The sequence below is a fragment of the Glycine soja genome, chromosome 11 (assembly GCF_004193775.1).
Source record: "Glycine soja cultivar W05 chromosome 11, ASM419377v2, whole genome shotgun sequence".
Lineage (NCBI taxonomy): Eukaryota > Viridiplantae > Streptophyta > Magnoliopsida > Fabales > Fabaceae > Glycine > Glycine soja.
This window is the reverse complement of record NC_041012.1, coordinates 37,565,205-37,587,901: the sequence shown is the minus strand read 5'-3', so window position 1 is coordinate 37,587,901 and position 22,697 is coordinate 37,565,205. Positions and strand designations below refer to the sequence as shown.

The window sequence follows — 22,697 nt, the reverse complement described above, 5'->3', positions numbered from 1 at the left end:
ATAATAGTAATAATTGTGACAATGATAATCTTACTCAAGTAAAAAAATTATATGGGTGACAAATTAAACTCTTGAACTCAAATGTATAAACCTAAAGCCTTCTTCAAGCATAAGTTTTTTATCACACTAAAATTTAATTTACAATACCCTACTTAAAAATTACAAGACATATATGTCGAGGATATTATTAAAACATACAATCTGAAAGTATATCTACACCCGTTAAAGCTTGATGCATGATTCAAAATTTCTGATCACAAGGAAATGAGGAATAACAAAGATTAGTCTTCTTCACAAATGATAAGTTTATGACTTGAACCCTTGTCCTTTGTCCTTGTTTTTTCTTATATTTTTTCTTGTGTTTTGTGACTTTTGTCCTTTTTCCTTGTTTAATTGCACAACATCTATCAATACAAAAGATCCCATCTAAATGCAATTTGCCCTTTTATTTTGATTAAAAGAAAAAAGAGAAGTGAGCTAGCGATTGTTTGCTTTTTTTGTTTTTGCTAGTAAAATTGGTCCTATAAATACTCTCGTAGGCTGATTATTGTTATTCCCATAATTTGACAATCCCTTCCCATTTGCTATATATTCTCTCCTTTCAAACGTCACAAATAAGGTCGTATAAACACTATTGGTAACAACCATTAACCAATTACAAACCAAATTAAGAAAGGGTGAAGTGGTGTACTTGACATGCCTTTATATTGTTCCACTTTGGGTGCAAAAATCCCAAGTATCTTAGGATTTGTGAGGAGAAGTGAAAACTGCACACATAGTCACATAGAAACAGCAAATTCTTGCTTCATGTCTCTCCACAATAAATCCCTTAACACCCTCCCTAGCCACATTGCTTTTGTGTCAAAATTTGATCAAAGTTTTTCTTCTCCTATGATGGAGGAGGATCACAAAATGTTTGGTCTTACCTCAGAACAAGAGGAATATTGCAAAGAGTTAGATGCTGCAGTCAGAGCAGTTCAGGTGGCATGCTTCCTCTGTCAGAAACTTCAAGACTCTTTGATTTCTAAGTCTCGGAGCAACAATAATCTCAATTCTCCCCTCACAGTTGCAGGTGAATTTTCCTAATCCCCGTAATCTGCTTAACCTTTTTATTTTTATATACACACGTACAAAACCTGTACCAAGTTCTTTATGTTGTAACTTAATTCTAACCGTCATCTTTAAATAATTTTTATTAAGAATAAGTTGGGGAAATAAATACTATTCACATGAGGCATATTTAATGAGACTGTGTGAGAGAGTAAGATGTGTGAGTGTAAGATGAGCAAATATTAATCATTATATATTATCTAAAATGGTTAATATTAAAACATGTAAGTTACTGAGTTTTTATAAGACAAGTGATTTTTCAACTTCAAAAAACTTTTAATTTCGATAATTTATATATGGTTGTATATATTGTCTAAATTTACTTTTTTCACTTTGGTATAAAAATGACTCTGACACTGAGTACATCTCCTATATATGGGCGTCTCATAATTTAATTTAAAAACTTGATTGTAAAAATATAAACAAGCTTATAAGCTTTGTCTTTTATATAGAATTTCATATTATTATGTATGTATAAACATGCAACGATACAAATAAATATTTTATTATATTTAGTCATTTTATTTTTTAAATAATTTCAAGCATTTAATAATATATATTTAATATTTCTTATCATGTGTGTTCACCTAGATAAGCAGTAGAAGATCATATATATTATTATATTACATAGGTTGATTAATATTTTTCTTTCTTTCTTCTTTTTATATTACATATATTACATTGGCATTGATTAACATTTGTTTATGTTTTTTTTTTTTGTATCCCATCTAATAATGGCAACTGACTTCTTAGAGATTGATGCTTAGAAGTTAGAACTTAGAAGTGACAAGAGAGAGGAATACAAACATTGTCTGCTACAAAAAGGACATAATTATCAAAATTAATACTACTTAGACTCTAAAATTAAAATGCTTTGAAGTCAATGAAAAATTATTAGTAAGAAAAGTGACTATGAAATTTGGAGGTTTCATGGACTTTCAAAAACTCGTGATTAGATCTAAAAAAGGAAATAATGTGCCGGCTAAATTAAGCTGACCTTCAAACTCTTTTTTTGGACTATAGTAATAGCAGTGCTATCATGTAAGTACTGTTATGGCCTTGTCCTGTTTCATAAGCTAACTGATTTTACCGAATTCAATTGTTTACCTTCAGGTAAAAACCTATGTGACTTTTCTTTTGTTGTTCACTGCTCTCTTGCTCTCAAGTGCATATATATATATATATATATATATATATTAAAACCTACCTATTTTTCAATTTTGTTTACAAAATAAGAAATTATATTAGAAGGGAAAGTAGGGACAAATATCCTCACTAAAAGTTAAGTAGGTCTCCATAACATGATAACAAATTTAAATAATATACCTTATGCTTTTTGCTCTTTGAAAAATATTTATATATGCTTAATCGTAGGTTACTCAGATTGAGCCACAGTCAAATTTATGGTGTTCTCTTTTCATTATATTTTCTTAACAATTTTGGTCACGAGATACTTGATGCTTATTAGTCTCTGGAATTTGTGAATATAACTTCTTTTTTGGAGAGCACGACTGATCAGTCTATTCGTGGCAGCTATTGAATTTTATTCATACTTACAATCATGATTGAGTTGTACTCTTCAATACGTTATTTATATAGGTTGGAGTGTCAAAGCAATTGTCAGCAGGATATTGTTTGAGTGTTTAGAGAATGAAAATGTCTCAATTGTAACTGAAAAAGAGGTTCAGACACTATCCAGTACTGATGCATCTGAACTATTGGAAGCTGTGGTTAAAATTGTGAATGAATGTCTAGCTGAAGTGCCTCGATTTGGATTTGAAGAACCAAAATCAGCTCTTGGAACTTCAGAGGTTCTCGAAATCATTAGTCGCTGCAACGGAGGTCCTTCCGGAAGATTTTGGACACTTAGTCCTCTTGATGGAGGAGGGTCTTCATGTGGTGATCAACATGTTGTAGCTTTATCCCTCATAGAGGATGGAGAAGTGGTGGTTGGAGTTCTTGGCTGTCCTAACTACCCTATGAGAAAGGACTGGTTTAGTTATGATCATAGTTATCTTAGGATGATATCTAAGTTGACTCCTCCAACCTCTCAAACTTGGAATAAAGGTTGTATAATTTATGCTAAAAGGGGTAGTGGCAAGGCTTGGATCCAACCACTGCTCCATGTCAATAACAAGTCTGTGTGGCCAAACCATGCAAAACAAGTTTCTGTCTCTTCCATTGACAACCTAGCAATGGCCACTTTCTGCCAACCAGTTGAGAAGGCTAATTCAAGTCACTCTTTCACTGAAGGACTGGCTCACAGTGTTGGTCTCAGGTTCATTTTCATTTCATCCCATTTCAATATCAGTCACCCCCCCCCCCCCCCCCCCCCCTCTCTGTTTTTAAATTTTTTTACCATGTGTGATTGTAGTGTCTAGACATTCAAAAATGGGATTTATTCCTATGCTCTTTAATTTTCTGTTTTTTTTCTCTCTTTCTTTTTGGTATTCAGTTAGCAACTTAGCATGATATCCATTGTTAAATTCTTGATAAAATTTAGTCATTTTTGCTAATTTAATACTATAGGGATAGAAGGATTCTTAGAGTATGATAGCAAGGTGAAAACTGTTATTTGCAGTTGCATATTCCTTACTTAATGACTAGTTACAAATTACAATTCCTATTTGTCTATTTGAAAAAGATTGAATATTTAAAATGTCACTTGGTAAAGGTCACCAAAGACAACATAAATTTCTAGCATAGTTTATAAGGTATATTATTCGTCATTTATATGCAGTAATCAGCCAGTAAGAGTATACAACATGATGAAATATGCTGCAATAGCTTGTGGGGATGCTGAGGTTTTCATGAAGTTTGCAAGGGCTGGTTACAAGGAGAAAATATGGGATCATGCTGCTGGTGCTATCATCATACGAGAGGCTGGAGGAATAGTAACAGATGTTAGGGGGCATCCCTTGGAATTCTCAAAAGGTTTATATTTAGAAAGGCTTGATCGTGGCATAGTTGCTTGTGCTGGACCCACATTACATGAAAAGATCATTGATTCTGTTGATGCTAGCTGGGCCTCTTCTTGTCTTTGAGACTGCTTCTAATAATGTACATTTATATAGGATATATACTGTGATTATGTGAATAATGTTTATAATCTTGTCTTTTCTGCTTTACACAGTATCATAGAAAAACCCAGCTTATAAACATCAGTTATTGTTGATGTATTGGTGCCAGTTTGCTAGGCTGAATTACTATTGTTTGAAATTATGTGAATAAAAAGGTTATGTCTGTTACTTTGTACTCTGAATGGAATTTACTAAGGCATGACACCTCTTGAAAAGGGCTTCATAGACCAATAACTAATGTGAATATGTCAAATTGCTTAACTTCTAGTTAGAATCCAAAACAGTTGAGGGTAAGTCAGTGTACAATGTACTGCAAGGGAAAGGAATTATTTTAGTTATATTTCAGTTTGACACGTTACGAGGCCTTCAGCTGTGAGAAGGGAAATGATTTAGCTTAGATTTTTACAGCTTTTGGTTGCATAGACTTAATGATTTATGTTTTACCATTAAGACCTCAATGCTTGAGACTTGGTTTATGTTTTATTTCCATTTTATTAAGAATTTCTTAGATACCTTGAGTACCCACCACAATCATGGATATTTATGTTAAATTTTTTAAGTTTAAATATTTGGAATCAATCATACAATATGATAGAAAAATTAATGTGAATATCACACAAAATATAAGTGAAATGACTTAAATGGAGAAAGACATCAAAAATTATTTGTGATCACAAAGTATCTACCAAACTCAAAGACATATTTTATCGTACAACTATATGTCTAACTATACTACTATATGACATTTAGCAAAATATATATATATATATATATATATATATATATATATATATATATATATATATATATATATATATATATATACTACTATATGCTAGTGAATGCTAGACATTTAAATATCAAGTGTAATCAACACCTATTGACCCAAAGAGGAGTGTTTGCAGCAACACATTCCTTTCAAAACCCTCTTCAAAACATAATCTTATAAAAAATGTTAACAATATACTCTTTAACACATTTTTTATTAGGCTAGAATTTAAAAAACTCAACACATTTTTTATTAGGCTAGAATTTACTAAAATTTGGTAAATTTACAGAAAAACTAATGTATCCCAATATTAGAACGTTCCTCACTATGTGAAGGTATGAAAAGGATTAGTATACGCAACCTTACTCTTACATTTATAAAGAGACTGTTTCCAAATTTGAACCCATAATCAATCAATCATCAGTCACAACTTCACTTTGTTAAATCAAGATTCATCATCTTGATAAAATTCACAAAATTGTGTAAATTTCACTCATTTGATAAACCTCAGTCATAATTTTGTATTTTTTTAAATAAAATTTAATTAATAAAAGAAAGTGTGTTGGAAAGAGTATGTTGTTAGCACTCCTTATTTTATTGTTGTTGAATTTCATGCAAGTTTCACTAAATAACCTTAACTCAATCTTGATTTATTGGGGTAAAATTTGCTAAAAATTAAAGAGCCAATGGTAAAAAAAAATGCAATTAAGCCAATTTCTTATCCCCAAAGTAAGATGGGCATTGAAGTCTGATATTGGTCATTCAAGATAGATTGATAGAACTAGCTTTTGGAACAAGACAAGTGAACCTTAACTATATAGAGGATTAATTTCCATAAATTATAGCATGTTTCTACCAGCCACTAGTATGTCCAAGCTCTCAGCTTTCGATATACACTAACAAACCACATTAATAGGTAGCATGCTAAACAGAAAAATAAATAAACAAATAACAGCTGTAAACAAAAATCATGCTCAGTGAAATATTTTTGTTCACAATTTCTGTGTGTGGCTTCTAATATACAACATTGATCCATACACAAGTTATCCACACTTCCTTCTCCACAAGACTGATGAATCATATTGCAGCCCTCAGTGCTCCCCTTGCGGCCTCCCGTTTCATCTCAGCGGCCTTCCCACTGCCGCGGAAGTACATGTATACTTGCTGTATAGCAAACCAAAGAAATAGTGAGTTGGTATGTGGTAATTGATAAGGAAATCATGGCATTCAAAATGCTGGTGCATGTGCTTAAGATGATTGGAAAGTTCAAGAAGTGTAGTCAAACCTGAATAACCCAAATGCTGATCAAAGTTTCAACGCAGAACAATCCAAATCCAATGAAGTAGAAGATCTACAAGGCAAATGGAGAAAATCATAATAAAAGATCAATCATTCAGAAGCAGAATATTGCTTAGGTTGCATTCTGTAGTATTTGCAAAAGGATGAGGCATTATGGGCCATGCAGAAAGTCTTATATTAACATATGACTTAACATGTATCAAATTGCTACGGCATTGACAATTAAATAGTATGTAGGAATAAGAAATAATTCATGATAGACACTCTTACCCCAATCAAAGCATGGTCGCCCAGCACATCTATGGCAGCCAGAATGCCCCTGTATCAATGAGTAGACAGTGTCCATCACTAGGTTAAAAAATGGGAATAACTTAAGCATCTTGAAGATATGAAACAACCCTTAAAATCCAAATTATACCATACTCACCAACATGCCAACTTAGATTTTAATAGAAACCCGTTACTTGATTACAACACTACATATCTTTGAGGGTCAACACCTCCCAATGCCCCTGATTTCCTCACAAATGGCATGATCCCCTCTCTCTCAATCTCTCCTCTTATTTATAGGTAATATGCCTTAATTCCTCTCAATGTCAGCCCAACCAACTAATATCAATGACTAATAGATTTGTCATTTACTTCTACTTTTGAAAAGGGAAAGAAAAAAAAGAAACCTATCTTGTGCAAAGAAAATGAATTTGAAAGCTTAGTCTTCTTGTGACAAAAATAAAGCTATATGAGTAATATTAGCATGTTAAATAGAGAACATATATGAAATTGCCGTACGTCAGGGATTTGCCTTTGAAAACTATAGGAGGAGCAACTGCAGCTAAGATGCAGAATCCTATGTGAAGCTGTAAGCAGAAGAAATGAAGATGATTAGATTTCTTACAGTTTTTAAGCATAGCTTATGCACATTAAAAAGTACAATCCATTTACCAGATAAAACATGAAAAACCATCCAAATTTCAAAGCACTTTCATTCCTGCAAAAAAGAACAGCATATTCAAGATCAACAGTAAGACCAATTTTTTTTTTTTTTGCTCAGCAAAAATAAATATTATATATTAATTGAGTACCAGAGGTACTAAATTACAGATATTGGATTGCCCATGCCAATGGTTCCAAAGTAGACTAAAATGGAGTCGGGAGTTGAACCACAGTCGGGCTACCCCAGATTTGAGCAAGCTAGAATTAGTCTAAATATTACTGTTACATGAACCCTGCTGTAATGTTACTAGACCATTGGTTAAAATGCATGGAAAAATCCTTCTCTAAATTCCGCAACCATGTCCAAAGTAAGAAGACTGCATCATCCATGAGTTTGTTGCTGTCAAAAACATCATTGGAGAATATCAGCTTATTTCATTGCTGCCAAATAGTCCACGTGACAGCTATCCACCACCACCACTTCCATCTTTTAGCCCTCAATCCATCAGCCATGGCTAGTCCATGTTGTAGGAAATGCATGCATAGTTGCCTATTGTTCTCATGAATGCTTCAAAGCATAAGGCAGAATTTTCTGTACTTGATGTCTCTCATAATAAATTGTCAACAGCAATGTCTCACACTTGGAAGAATAACCCATTATTGAATTAAAAGATAGAAGGAAAAATAAATGGAAGAAAAAGGTTCAACTACATTAAATTTATTGTTGGAAAGCTGCCTTATTTGTGGTTACATCCCGCCATTATTACGGCTTAGCAGAGATGGCTCCAGTATCTCGAAAAAGGTTACCTATGGAGAGAATGACTAGAAAGGTTGAGTGAAACGTCATAGAGTGCAGCCGCCAGATCATTGGCTCTCAAGTGTAGAGATCCCACATTAACTAGAGATATAGCCAATGTAATCCTTATAAAGCTTAGGCAGACCTCACCTTATAAGCCAATTATTTGGAGTTAAGCCCTCTGCCCAAATTCTAATATTTATTTACTTCAAGAATTCAAAACTTCTACTGTTTACATTAATTATGGACACAACCAAATGTGATAAAACATGATAACACTCATAAAGCCCCGAGGTTGAATCACTAAAACCCAAACATGCATCTGTTCTCGAAAACAATTTTTAGTCTTAGTATACAAGTTATAAAATAAATGCTCACAAATTGAAGTTGCATAATACATTAGAAAAAATAAAACAAATAAATGCACATAAGAATTATCTTTTTTACCTAAAAGCACGATATAATGGGCGATACCACAGAACATATGCTCCAGGAACCCCTGCTATGAAGTAGATAATGGCAAGAAACCATATTTTTACACCTGCAACAAACAAGGCCAAGTTCCAAATGCATGGAATTTGGAAATGTCAGATTTGTAATTTGAGCTGTAAAATAACCTAAGAAAATACTCTGTATCTAAACTCACCTTCACCCTTAATCCAAGCTGCAGTAACAGCTATAACATTCCAAAAAAGGCACAACACTAATCCTGCATGATAGAACTATTTATCAATGACAGTGAACCAATCTCATACTTGCATTGATTTTGGGTATAAAATTACATGACTTACAAATCACTCATGAATCCTGATAGATACATTTATTGTGACCATAATTAATCAAAACATGAGATCATGCTACGAACAAATAAATAGAGAATGTATTTATCAGGCCATTATCTTACTCAATAAAACAGATTAGTTCGAAGCATCCAGGTTAATGGTTTCAAATCAATCAATTTCAGACAAAACTAGTTATTCAGAGTATCTCTCCTCTCTTCAAGGCCTAAAATTATTTAATGTTTTATCAGAAAAAAATTTGGGAGTAGAAAAGAATAAAGTTTCCAAATTGCAACTTTTTAATATAAGGTGTAAAGCTTTTGACATTGATGCCAATTAAAAGATAATTAAGAAAAGGATCCTTGAAATAGAATTGACTAAAGAAAAAATTGAAAAATAAATGAAAGAACTGACAATAAATGTGCATGAATGCTGAAACAATGCCATAATAGGAACCAAGTTCCTCCTCCCCCCCCCCCAAAAATAAATAAATAAATAATATATATATATATATATATATCAGATAACATACCTAACAGTGTAGTAAATGCAACATATTGCAATTTTTGAAGATGAATTGGAATTTCATTAGCAATGTCGTGATGGATTATTGGGAAAAAAGGCGGCCAATTCTTCTCCTCAAGAACAATTCCAGCTGCAAAACAAAAATATAAATACCTACTAGTAGTACTAAAGCAGAACCTAAATTAGTGCATATAATTCCAAGACACTTCCTCTATGCAATTGAATGCCAACCCAAACAAAAATCACCCCCCCCCCCTCCCCAAAAGAACCAAAAAAAAAAAAACTAGTAAAAAACTTCAAATACAGAATCAGGAAATGTAAATCACCTCGTGAAGCAGCTTCTTCTCTCCGTCTCACTTCCTGGATTTGATAAATAAAAAGAAACAAAAATACATGTGAATTTTCAGGCATTTGCAGTTGACAGATATTCATATCCAAAGTCAGGTAATATAATCAATCAGATTCAGTTCAAATTCTTGATGTTTGTAGACTCAGGTAATATGGGAAATGATTCACTTACCCTGGGAGTAAGTGTTAGACACCTACTCCACTCAATATATTTTTATAAAATACAAATTCAACAAATCAAACCATTAAATCATATGATATTGTATCGATAATCATGCACACCAAATTTTAGATTAATTGAACATTTATAGGTAAGTAATCTTTTAGCCGATACTTATATTTTAAAAAGCATATGATACATTAAAAAAAAGCTTTTTGATTAAGTATCAACTAGTTTTAAAATTGTATAACATTTTATATATTTGATCTTTTTAAGAATTTTTAATCAAACCATTAAATTGATAAAATTTGATGTCCATAAAAAGTTAGTAAAAGGAATATATATATATATATATATAAGAATAGCTAACAGAATAGGTAGTTTATTTAGCCGACCCCACCTAGTGGGATAAGGCGTTGTTGTTGTTGTTGTATTGTTTTATGCAATACCAACTAACCACTCATCCAGTAAATTGTTCCTAAACTGGAAATGCTTTCTCCAAGACTTTTCAAATTGTAACTCTACCAAACATATGTATTTTCAACTGTTAGTACATTTTTTCAAAGGGATAATGCAAGAGAACCAAGATTATATCATGGAGGACAAGAAGACATCTCAAACATAGAAGTTGGAAATTGAAGGGGATGAGAAGAAATGAGAACAGAACTCTTGAAAGAGGGGAAAGAAGACCTCTCCAAGGGGAAAATGTTCCCATCTCAGTAAATATCAACTAAGGGAACTCTCAACTAACATAGAGACAACAAGAAATACCATCATATACCTGTTCCCTTTTTCTCAATTCAGTTTCCTTGGCTTGAAGTTCCTTCTCCTTCTTTTTCAAATCCTAATGTTGAAATGAATTAGCAAAACCACACTCAATACTGCAACAGCACAATATAAATAGAAAAAAAAACCTGAGGATTTTAACAACCTCAATTATATACATACCGTTGATGAATCAAGAGGTATATCAACTGTCGCACCAAAGCCATAATTATAATCAACAGGTTCTGGCTTCAGAGGTGAAAGCCTTGAATTAGTGGCAGCGGGAACACTTCCAGGATTCTAACATTTTAAAAACATTACAAGACATTAAGTAAGTTGCAAAAGATTTATAGCATTTTATCAGCATCTGATATGTAATGTACATTGTAAAAAATAAATAAATAAAGCTAGTCATGAACATAGACCCTAGAGTTCAACTACAATAAGGATGTTGCCATGACAAGGTAGTGAAAACTGAAAACTCAAAATTTCCTTTTTTTTTTTAAATGTGGGAGGAGGCACCAGCAGGGCAAGTGCTCCCAACTCACCTCTTCCTTTTCCTCAATTTTTGCTCTCCAAATGTTTCACTAGTAATCACAATATCTAAATTTTCTTCTCTCATCTATCAGTCCATTTCATGTAAAGGAAAAATGTCAATATCACAATCATACACCTATAAAACGTCACACAGCATAGCTTTGAATAGCATTATTGCATTTTTAGTTATTTTGTGATCTTTAGAGACCTTTGGTAATATTTTGTGGGCTTATATTACTTCCTAAATCTTTGCATTTGCAAAACTAATATGTAACAAATAAAAAAGTTAAGATATATTTGACAATACTTTTTCTTTATGCAATGTCAGTCATTAAAACTATATACAATTTTAAAATTCTGAATCATAAATTTAGAATATTCTAAAAAAAGTGAATATTATTCAGTGTTCACACACTTGCATAAAAGCTGTGTGCCATCTATCCTTCAGTCCTACACACACCACTGATCACAGGCTATGGCCCTATGGGACTTTTTAAATCATCAAAAACCAATTTGATTGACTTAAATAATTATTATTCACTGATGCTTGATTAATAAACTCACTGCGGTGTAAAACGCACCCCACTGAAGTTTGACTGGCTTGATGCTTTTCCCCTTACAGATGGTTGCTTTAAGGAAATACATTGTCTGGTATCTAACAGGATTAGAGGTATATGGTCATGCATTTTAGTTTCTGTTTTTTGTAATTATATCATGTTCCATCCATTGAGGATATTTTAAGCTGCTCCTGATTTGCTATGCCTTTGTTTCTAATCAAATTCTACTTTTCAGTGTTGATTTGCATAGCCAGCCAAAGTCCAATTAATAGAATATGTGTGTGTTTGTACCTTGTACACACACACACCCTCTCACACAGTAACATATGGAATTACTTAATATAACCCGTATATTTTCCAATCATAGTTACACACACACACACCACAATTTATCCTCCATCAAAGGGGAGTTGTCTCTCAGTATCTCTTTCAAATAAACCATTACCAGGAATTTCAGTCTTTAGTTAATATTTAATCCTATGTGGTCAGGAGTTTCACATTTTTTTTTCTTTAAATAAAGAATGGATTTAAAAACTTATAGAATTCCATCAACCCTGAAGGGACAAATACTTCATGTCAATTCACTAAAAGTTATTAGACACTCTAAAGTTAGGAAACACAATACTAGTATCTGCATCTGCAAGCAAATCTCAAGGACATGCAAGAGATTCGTCCAGAAATATTGAGCTTTTTTTTTAAAGGCCAGAAATATTGAGCTGAATTCTAAAGGTAAGTTCTTAAGGCCAAAACATCTTTAAAAAACACCAAACCCTACATGAAGAAGCAGAGAGAACAAAATCTATAACTAACTACCCAAAGAATCCGGTTTCCTCGACCACATCCAATTATAGTATCAAACAAGTCAACCGAAAATCAACAACAACAAAATTTCAAAAACAATAATTTGACCAAAATAGCATGCTGAAACACCCCAAAACAGGATCAAATCAAGTTCAACAAAAAATTGCATACCCAGTTCACAAAATCCCAACTTCGAGCATAACCAGTTCACAAAATCTCAACTTTGAGCATACCCAGTTCACAAAATCTCAAAAAAAAAAAAAAAAAAAGCAGCAACAAAAGAAGGACTTACATAGAAGGGGTTAACTTCTTCCTCATCGAAGGGGTTACTGTCATAGCGACCTGCCATGGGAATTGGAATGCAGAGATCTGGGACTCTGCTGTAGAGGCTGAAGTCAAATGGCTATTTAAAAAAGAAAGGATTTTTGGGGCAGTGAGATTTGAAGGTTTGGAACTTGTTGCAGAATTAGAAGGTGACAATCGAAGGTAAAGTAAGAAGGAAGAAAATTCCAGCTACAGATACAAAAAGGATTTGTCTTTGGTCAGCTTAATACAGAAGAAAATTTAAAGACATTGACTCTGCTTTCAACTTTGCTTTCCCACACATTAAACTAAAAATATAATTGGAGGATTTGATATTTGAAAAAACAAATAGGAATTAAACTATAAATATAATTGGAGGGTTTGATATTCGGAAAAAAAATAAGAAAAAAAGTATAATTTTTTGTTAATGTGACATTATAGAAGATTTAAATTTAATTAGAGTATATTTTTTTGACAGATAACTAAAATATAATTATAGCATAAAAAACTATTCACTTAATTAGATAGTTTTATGTATGATAAATTTACTGTTTTTATAATAATTAATTAAAATATATATTTAAATTATTATTTTTTACAATATAAGAATATATACTTATAAAGTATTAAATTAAACTCATAATATTTTTTAATATAATATAAAAAATATGCAATAGTATGTATGACTATTTTTAATACATGAACTCAATTTGAGGTTTTAATCTTTTTTAATGGATATTTGGTGTCATATAAGATTTCAGAATATTTGCCATTTTCATTCTAATAATAGAATCTAACTTGAATTTTAAACTTATTTTTAGTGGATTTTATTTTTAAATTGCTTACATAAGCAATTTTTTTAAGAACTCATTTGTTCTAATAGTATTCCAACTAACTCAATTATAAGAAAATTCAACTATTAATAATAGAATTGGATAGGAGCTGCTCCAAGTTATTGATATTGTTATTTTTTACATTTATATTTGATAATAGAAAATTCAAATATTAATTGGATGGATTAGTGGTTGGTGTTGTGGTTCATTTATATTTGGCAGGTAATATCATCCTAAAAACAGAACCGCATTTCACGACAAAGGCAGGTAATCAAGTGTTTTTTATTTTTTTTAAGCAATTGTATCTTACCCGTGGTAAAATGAAAAAGGTAATCAATCTTTTTTTTTCCAAATAGGACTTGTGTATTTGTTGTTGAAAACTGGCCAAAATTTTCAAATTGTGTATTTGGCATTTGCTGTTAGAGGAAGCCAAAATTTCAAATTTGGGTTCGCTCAGATCCTCCAGAACAGAACTTTAATTCAAAATCATGTCATTTTCTAGGTGGGATGGTAATGTTGCTTGTTGCAACCTGATAACATATAAGAGCTTATTAGGGGGATAAAAATGTTATCCTTTTTCGTACTTTCTATAAAAGAGAAAATTCATTACAAAGAATTCTAGTAACACTTGGAAATAAAAACATACTACATCATATATCATATATTTTTTTTAATTATGTTATTAATACAAAATATTTACTGACATTATTGATGGCTAGTTTTCATCCGAAAATCAATCACTTTTACAGGATAAAAATATCATCTTCTCAATTATATATATTTTTCATAAAACTCAAACTCAAAATCTTAAAATCAAATATAATATCGGTCGGATCAATTGGTTGTTTGAGAGATTAGAGTAGACATTTGCAGGTTGTTTTTGAATAGATCACTCACTAACCTTGACTGACGGGCTCACAAACGTATCGATTACGGCCTTTCGTATTCTGTTATTACAAGGATATTTTTCATTTAAGAGGAAAAATATAAACAACTTATATTGTTAAGAAAAAAAATTAAAAAGTAAAAATTATAAATATAAATAATTAAGCTTAAAAGAAAAAGAGTGTTAGTATGAAACAAAATAAGAATTAATTAATTATAAAATGATGAAATTTTAAAACTTGAGGTAAAAAAATAACTAATGAAAAAAAATTCATGCAAAGAAAATTTTAAAGTAATTAATGATTAAATAGTATTACATATCTCCAATTTAATTTGCATGGAATTTTTTTTCATTAATTATTTTTTAATGATGAATTCAAATTGTAAAATATTATTATATATCTCCAATTTTATCGTCTAAGAAAATGTCAATTGGCTGCTACACTGGCAATAACATCAAACTCGGCCTCAGTTTGTTTTTTTTTTCATTTTATTTAAGGGGAAATAAGACTGTCATTTCATTGCATATAAAAAGAGTGAATACATGATGGGATATAATAAAAATCATGGTTACAAGCATTAAATCTTAATGTCCTTACAAGAATTTGAGCAATATAATTTGCTTGTCTTCTCACAAAATTCCACCTAGAGTTTGAAAAATTTGATCAACTCGGCTTCTGTTGAAAATAAGAAGCAATTTACATTGGTGAGTATGGTTTAGCTAATAAACTTAAACCACCAAAACCAAAACACTACAAGAATGGAAGCTTCTTCATTATATATTTTATGATAAAACTAAGGATGCATATAATATGATAATTACATCCAAATAAAAAATATCAGAGGACTCGTATGGCAAAAAGAAAAAAGAGAAAGGGAAGCATTTGTGACATGAAGAAAAGAACAAAAGAATATAAAGAAATATGTTGAGGTTCCAAAATTGAATGAATTGAGAATTCATTCAGCTACAAAAACTAAATTAAGCCTATATATAAAAAAAAATGAAAAAACTAATGCCCTATGAATGAAGAAGGGCTAACATATGAAACCAGGTTAGACAAAAATAAGTGGTTAAGAGAACCGGTTGGTTTTCTGCCTTTGTCTAATGCGTTTTTTATCACTCTTGAATGGATTAACCCAGTTTTTGTCCTCAGCAATAGCTCTATTCCACCGCTCATTGAAGACTTCAAGTTCCCATGTTGATTGTCTTCGTATCTGATTAGTCCATGTTGCAATGTAAACAATGTCATTTGCAATCAAAACAAATAACTACAATACTTGGTTTCAAAAGCAGCTAAATATGTAGCAAGGTCATTTGCAAGTTACTTGTGATCAAATACAAGGCTTGGATTCAAAGGCGGTTAAAAAGTCTCACCTCAACTCGTTGATCAAAGGCCGCTGCACCGTGTCTCTGATTGGTATACAAAATGCAAGAAAATGAAGTTAGGATTGAGTGTGTTAGTAAAGGAAACAGGATTACATTTAAAACTGTACCGGAGTTTTCCTTTTCTGACTTGAAACCTGCAAAAAGAAAGACCAAAAAGAAAAATTATTGTTGCAGATTCTTGACGTCCAGTTGCTATTCAACTTATCCTATTAAGTTAATTCTTGTGTTCCCTAGTTGTTTGTTGATAATGATATATTATCACTTATCAAAGTGGAAGCTTGAAGTGGTTAAGATTCTTAAAAATCAAAGCTAATGATTGAAAGAAGAGGGAGGGGGGAGGGGGGAGAGGGTGTTGTTATAGGAGTGTTTGCAGCCATTGAATATATTCTAATGATCAACTCAATGTGTTCATGCTATTGAGTATTGACACAAGTTTTAGTGGAGCTTGAGATCAGACCAATAAATTTCACCAGACAAAATGAATATAGAGCAACAGAAACATCTTTTGAAAAACAACTGGAAGTTAAAAAAATGTGTCCTTAACAATGCTCGCTCCTAAGGGCTGTTCCTATGTATAATCATGGGGATTTGGCCAAAAATACAGGATTGCTTGTGACCATTGAATATATATATACAAATTTTAATGAAGTTTGCAAACTAATGCTCTTTCTGGGGAGCAAAGACAGTTTGTATGCAAGGAAGCAAATGGATACAAAATTAATTCAAACAGGAGAGAAAGAAGCAAAATACTTTAGTTGGATCGTCGCTACCACCCAGAGTTTGTATTCCCTTGTGAACAACAAATTCACTATCAACAACTCCCACATTTTGAGTGCGTTCTCCCTGGAAAATGACATTGATTTCACTGTTAATGATACTTATCATGTAGTAAATGAATTTAAAAAGAGAGGAAGAAAGAAGTGCAAATCAGTTAGCATAATGACAGCCAACTATTGATATACAAGTTGAATTAAAATCATGAAGCATTCCAGAACTATGAATAATTAAAAATCTTGTCCAGAAAATTTATAAATCTCACCTGTGCACAATATCCTACTTTCATATCCAATCCCCATCCATGGACAAGGTCATTCTGAGAAAATGAAAAGGATAATGATGTTATCAAAATTATGGACTATTTTGATCTATAACTAATCCAATAAAAAACAAATTGAATACTGAAATTACAAAAGAGACAAAGTTAAACTCCACAAGGACATCAACCAAAATAAAATATTAAAATCCAAAGAATCAGAATAGTTTTAATTTTTAATTACTAGAAAAGGGCAGAAAGTTAATCCGCAACCTCATCTCCAAAAACCTATTTGCAAGCATTCTAAAACATTGACAAACTAAATGGTTGAATATATTAAATAATGAATTTCATTAAAACAAAAAAAAAGTATATTTTAGGTCCATGACCAAAGTTAATTCTAGAATGCTTAAGCAATACATTATATTTTAATGGAAATAAGGAGCAGGGCAGAGTAGTAGTATTCATCATCGTTGAAGGGTCGAAACAAGAGCTGATCAAGGGACATGAAGGGATTAATCAGTGGGAAAAAGAAGTAACGACAGGTTGGAAGGAAGAGAGAGGGAGGAGCCTAACGTAATTGTAGTGAAAGATTAAAAGAACAACACAAAAGAGTAGAGAGAAGATAAAATTGTAAAGAGTGGTTCCGAGTGAGGAGAAGCCTCTCTTAAGGCTGGGAGCTCAATTCTGTAATTTACTTATTTCTTCTTATGTGATTCTCCTTCTCAGTTCTTGAATTCCAAGAATTTTCCAGATCTGGAGATAGTTATACAGAATATACTTTCATATTTTTATCTAGTCTCCTACCTTACTATCAATCAATCTCTCAGTTTATAGCATTACACCACAGTAGATAACACAATTGTTTTTTAAAGGAGACAAAACTTTAAATAATTTTGAACGAATTTCAGGCAAAGTCTGTAGTTAGAATTTTTACAATTCGTATGGACCATGAAAATTACCTGTATAAGATGCCAAGTACAATACCAGGCAGATCGAGAGAAAACAGGAGCCATACCTTCCACAAACCTGCCAAGTTGTATTGAAATTTCAGTGTCATTTATAACAGGAATATAGATACAACCAAAAAAAAAATATCATAAAACTCCAAAACAGCAACTGTTAATTGATTTTGTCAAGTTCCATTTTCAATACATTGACTGGTTAAATTTAAACATCGGCCTTATAGATGGCAGAAAAAAGGATGATAACACCACGTGAATAAGATCCAAAATGAACAACATCTTGAAAAAATACACAGCACAACCAGATCCAAGGAAAGTAACAGTTACCCAGTGCATGGAGGCCCTTTACTTGCGTCTGAACACTTAGTATTGCCTCTGAGTTCATAGACTCTCCTGCATGTACAAAAACTCAAAGCTTAAGTATGAAATTGATTAGCAAGTACATATCAATTGCCTCTAATGATAAGTCACCTATGAACTTTCTTAGTCCTAGCTCTAACTGTAATTCTATGATGTATCTCTGTCGAATTTGGGTCAAGGGCTGGTTGAGATATCTCCAATCCTTCTTCCTTCACAATTTCAATGTATCTGGAAGAAAAAAACAGGTGCCCATGTTAACTCATTCTCTTTGTTGAGAGCACAAGTCTGTCATGAGGTGATTGACTTGTCTTTAAGAGAAGAACAAGATAATGAATATAAATCAAACCAATTACCACTTTTTCTACCTTTCCAGACAAACAAAGATTACTTAGTAATCAAATGTGACCTTAGTAAGGATGATATAGAGCTTATTGTGCGTGAGAGCTGTCAAATGGGCTGGCCCAGCCCGACCCGAATCTCCTACAGGCTATGTATTTCTTGGCCTGGCTGGGCCAAAATTGATCTGTCTATTTTTTCAATTTATATTTATATGAATTTTAAGAAAAAATGGACCAAATAGGCCCAGTGCTTTTACATTTTTCAGGACCAGCCTGGCCCGCTAAGCCAGGCCAAATTGGCCTGGTTCATTTTAGGCCACTATTTTACAAGCCTGGACCGGCCCACCAGGCCATCAAATATCAAAGTATACCATCAGCAGAGAAGTGCAGCAAAACCATCAGTCATACCTTGATGGAGAAAAATGTTCCACCCCTAAATCCTCATCCCAGAGAAAGATATAATCATAAATAGAAACTATATCTGGATGTAGAAATCTTTTTGCAAACCACCTGAGAAAGAACCCCGGAATTAATATATAGATTGGGAAAAAATAAGCCCTTGAAATATATACATTCACAATTATTTAAATAAAAACATATATGTAATATGTTAGGAACAAAAAGTAAGAGAACCAGCAGTCTGGTATCCACAGAAACACTACAGTACAGACCAAAAAGGGATACATAACCAAGCAATCGTAACAGCCATGGTCATGCAGTGGCATATTACCCAACTCATCTACAACTAGAAGATTCACATGGTTTCAATGAGGTGTTATGTTTTTCTGTGATGTTTATTCAATTTGAGTGGCTGTTCCCAAAAAGAAAAAGGAAACTAAATAAAGAGCTTGATTTCAATACATTGACAGCGAGAAACTAAAATTTTCTCCCAACTTCTAAAGATGTTTGCATAGCTTAATTGACTCAATAAAGTCCATAAGATATTTTGATTTTCAATAAATCCTTTCAGTGATATAGACATGACATGCTCCATATATTCCTAGTTTTAAGAGAAGATTTAAAGCAAACTCCATTCAATTAACATACAATAAACAATATAAGCTTTTCAGGCAGAAAAAAGAGTCTATATGGTCAGTCTAGATATGTACCACTTTGTTTGGTTTTGAGCAGTTATATGTATGGCCTTGCTACTCCAACTAAGATCCCACCACCCATCCAGATTGGCATCATAATGAAATAAAATAATTGTGAAATTATCTGGAAGAAACTGAAATCAATGAAATTAGATTAGGAGTGCTGATTCAAACAATTTTGATAACCCAATGAATCATCAAAAATACCTTTTGCACCATCACATCTACATTATGCTTTTGTTTAATACCAACTGCAACTGCCAGTAAGTTGCGATTGGAGTAAACACTAGCCTGCAATCAAATAATTACCACCAAGCAAGCAAGCAATAAATTAGCTAGCTCAGGTGAAGCAGCTTTGATAACTGATGGTGTGCCCCTTGCAGTTTACAAATCCGGCCATCATCTATCGGTTTAAATAGAACTATACAATGTAAAATAAACAAAATTGCAAAGATGCTGACCTTTGACCTCAAATTACTTGGCGACCATAAACGCCTTAACTCAAGATCTGAAGTAGCTTGTATTATACCTTGTGGTAAGCCCTTCAGGTTTCCAGAAGTTTCGGTATATGCCTGCACAGTGGCATCAAAAGCACCCACATGAAAAAGAATATGTATCCAAATTACATTATCAAATTAATATTGTAAAGTAGGCAGGTGCGTCAAAATTTTCAAGCAACCATAGCCATCATTCACTATAACCCGCAAAGCTTTTGTTCTAAATGCACCAAAGCTTAAATTTAGAAAGAGTAAGAAAACTGATTAGCATCAGAGTATACCTTTTCCTCTTCCCTGATATTCCACTGTTTGTCTATCTGAAAATAAAAAATGAAAACAAAGTAAATTTCAAATTAGAACAGGAAGAACAAGAATACAAAGTCATGAACTGGTGCTTTATAAGAAAGGTAAACTTGAGCCATGTAGCCCCCACCTGCCAAAAAAAGTGGCTTTTGAATGTACACCATAGTCCATACTAGGAGCTGGAAAAAAGTTTCAAACAAGGCTATAGGGTTTTATGCTGATATACTTTTTCAATATCACTTAATGACAACAAAGAGTTTGATCGTTTATTGTTTTTCAAAACCACTACACAAATTTCCTAACCAGAATAGGGATATTGTTATACTACTCTGGATAAAGCAGCACTACAGCAGTAAATGATCCCTAACCAAATGCAGAACAGAAATTTAATCAACATTTTTGGCCCAAAAAGTTATGACATGTAATCTCTTACCTGTTCTTGGTAACTTTGATACTTTAGAGTCCTATACACAACAAACAACATTACTATACAAACAACCGCCATAAAAGGCAGTTGTGTCATCTTCAAACTTGATTTTCCCTGGTCCAAGAAAATCCACAATGAAAGAGTGAAGTTACAAACAGAACTCCTTAACAAAAATCTAGTTACAAGATACTCTGCTTAGAAATATCAAAAGTAATGACTTCAAAGAAACCAAGACAAACCATTAGGCAAGAAACTCCTTTTTCTCGTGGGCCACCTCCATGATTTGATTGACCTCATAGAAAAAATGAATTTCTTACTCAATCTTCATCACAAACTGCTTGCTGCAATAGAAAGTATCAGAAATCATTTCATCGTACAAAACACACGGGAGTAAAGGGAAAAGGATTGCTTTTGACTCTTGAGCTTAATCACTGGCCAACTCAACCCCGAAGGTCCAAAACAGAGAAAAAATGCACAGAACTAAATGCCATATACATAATTACAGTCACTTTTGTGTAGGAGATTGAGGACTAACAAAAGGGGTAGTGAGATATTGATGCACATGCAGCAGTGTGACAAGAAAGAGCTAATACATGTGAATTTGAGAAACATGCTTAGAGTATTGGCAATGATCACAAGTTGCTTAATCCACACACACTTTTCAGCACCACCCAAACCTCCTCATAAAACAGAAACAAAAGACACATATCAAAGAAATTCCAAAACTGGCATTACATGATACAACACATAAGCACCTCATGGAACACGAAAACAGAGCTGCATGCATTGGGTTTAACCGACACGAGGATCGCATGAAAAAGACAATGAAAAAACAGGGGGAAATCCATAGCTAGCCAAAACAACCAAAACTCCATTCTTCTCAAGCAAAGTCCAATTGCTATATTAAAACAAGATAAATACTTTTTCGGTGAAAAGAAGAAATTGACTCATTCTTTAACATCTTCATATAAAATAACAGAGAAAACAACCCCTTAAGCTTTTCAATTAGATCTAACCCATCTAAACTTTCATTCAGCATCGCCACATAAAGAAGAGTAAAGTTTTACTTCCACCCCAAAATAAAATAAAATAAAAAAGACCGCAAAAACCTTCATTTCATTGGCGTCACAAATCGAAACATCATTTTCCCGAGACAAGACAAAGTGAAAAAATTTCTAACATTTCAAGATCTTCCCCTGAATCAAATCACTGGACCCAGCAGAGAAAATGTACGAAACAGAGGAAGGAAAGGGGCAATGGGGGTGGACAAGAACCTGGGAAAAACAAAAGGGTGTGCAAGAAAAGTGGAAAAGGACGAAACTTTGAAGATCACGGGACATACCCAGATGCAGAAGAATCGAAATGAAGAGGGGAAACAGAGAGAGGAGTAAGGTGAGAGCGAGAAAGATGGAAGAGTGAGGAAAGGGCACGTTGGAACAGAACAGTGTTAGAAAAGTATGATTATATGCATGCGTGGGGTTAGGGGCTTTCGCATTTTGGGGTATTATTGGAAGCTAGCTAGCAAGTACCAACCTTGGTTTTGAGGAAACTAAAGACTGTTGTGAAAGTGAAACCTTAAAAATTACATCAGCATAGGTCACGGGGACATAATAATACTACTATATCATTAAATTATATTAGATTTAATTATTTAATTCATCAAAAGATTAATAAAAAAAAGTAGTTATTATGATTGATAAGCTTTTTATTTTAAAATTAATTAATACATAAGACAATCAATAAAAATATAAACAAACAAATTTAATAATTCAGATCTTATAAATATCAATGATGGAAATATTAAGTAATATCA

At 32.6% G+C, this 22,697-nt stretch overlaps 3 protein-coding genes across 6 annotated transcripts; 1 reads left to right on the top strand and 2 right to left on the bottom strand.

Annotated features, from left to right (window-relative positions):
• Positions 1–573: 573 nt before the first annotated feature.
• LOC114376875 (PAP-specific phosphatase HAL2-like) lies at positions 574–4,398 on the top strand. The gene is made up of 3 exons (XM_028335187.1): positions 574–1,072; positions 2,710–3,388; positions 3,851–4,398. The coding sequence occupies exons 1-3, from the start codon at positions 697–699 to the stop codon at positions 4,152–4,154; spliced, it is 1,359 nt and encodes a 452-aa protein (XP_028190988.1). The 5' UTR covers positions 574–696; the 3' UTR covers positions 4,155–4,398.
• Positions 4,399–5,762: 1,364 nt separating this feature from the next.
• On the bottom strand, positions 5,763–13,036 carry LOC114376876 (secretory carrier-associated membrane protein-like). Its single transcript, XM_028335188.1, has 12 exons — positions 12,752–13,036; positions 10,748–10,864; positions 10,581–10,643; positions 9,618–9,651; positions 9,299–9,421; positions 8,634–8,696; positions 8,435–8,528; positions 7,201–7,246; positions 7,048–7,115; positions 6,529–6,577; positions 6,245–6,310; positions 5,763–6,123 (listed from the first exon to the last, which is right to left on the bottom strand). The coding sequence occupies exons 1-12, from the start codon at positions 12,806–12,808 to the stop codon at positions 6,037–6,039; spliced, it is 867 nt and encodes a 288-aa protein (XP_028190989.1). The 5' UTR covers positions 12,809–13,036; the 3' UTR covers positions 5,763–6,036.
• A 2,331-nt stretch (positions 13,037–15,367) lies between these two features.
• On the bottom strand, positions 15,368–22,378 carry LOC114373624. 4 transcript variants are annotated; one of them, XM_028331125.1, is made up of 16 exons: positions 22,227–22,378; positions 21,124–21,225; positions 20,891–20,998; positions 20,436–20,471; positions 20,119–20,229; positions 19,865–19,948; positions 19,673–19,791; positions 18,972–19,073; positions 18,337–18,453; positions 18,193–18,258; positions 17,863–17,929; positions 16,907–16,960; positions 16,618–16,710; positions 15,975–16,001; positions 15,856–15,891; positions 15,368–15,695 (listed from the first exon to the last, which is right to left on the bottom strand). In XM_028331125.1, the coding sequence occupies exons 2-16, from the start codon at positions 21,124–21,126 to the stop codon at positions 15,552–15,554; spliced, it is 1,167 nt and encodes a 388-aa protein (XP_028186926.1). In that variant the 5' UTR covers positions 21,127–21,225; positions 22,227–22,378; the 3' UTR covers positions 15,368–15,551. The 4 variants fall into 4 exon arrangements, with proteins under 4 accessions (XP_028186926.1, XP_028186927.1, XP_028186928.1 ...); XM_028331126.1 differs by having other exon boundaries at positions 21,994–22,367; XM_028331127.1 differs by having other exon boundaries at positions 22,159–22,367.
• Between the last annotated feature and the right edge of the window lie 319 nt (positions 22,379–22,697).

Bases quoted from the DNA above. Each gene is read 5' to 3' on its own strand.
- LOC114376875 (XM_028335187.1), top strand. From the start codon at position 697: ATGCCTTTATATTGTTCCACTTTGGGTGCAAAAATCCCAAGTATCTTA. The intron at 1,073-2,709 runs GTGAATTTTCCT...TTATTTATATAG, and splicing joins TTCTCCCCTCACAGTTGCAG to GTTGGAGTGTCAAAGCAATT. The intron at 3,389-3,850 runs GTTCATTTTCAT...ATTTATATGCAG, and splicing joins GCTCACAGTGTTGGTCTCAG to TAATCAGCCAGTAAGAGTAT.
- LOC114376876 (XM_028335188.1), bottom strand. From the start codon at position 12,808: ATGGCAGGTCGCTATGACAGTAACCCCTTCGATGAGGAAGAAGTTAAC. The intron at 9,422-9,617 runs GTGATTTACATT...TTTGTTTTGCAG, and splicing joins AGAAGAAGCTGCTTCACGAG to CTGGAATTGTTCTTGAGGAG. The intron at 6,311-6,528 runs GTAAGAGTGTCT...TTTGCCTTGTAG, and splicing joins GCGACCATGCTTTGATTGGG to ATCTTCTACTTCATTGGATT.
- LOC114373624 (XM_028331125.1), bottom strand. The intron at 18,259-18,336 runs GTGACTTATCAT...TTGTACATGCAG, and splicing joins AGGACTAAGAAAGTTCATAG to GAGAGTCTATGAACTCAGAG. The intron at 15,892-15,974 runs GTACAGTTTTAA...TATACCAATCAG, and splicing joins GTCAGAAAAGGAAAACTCCG to AGACACGGTGCAGCGGCCTT.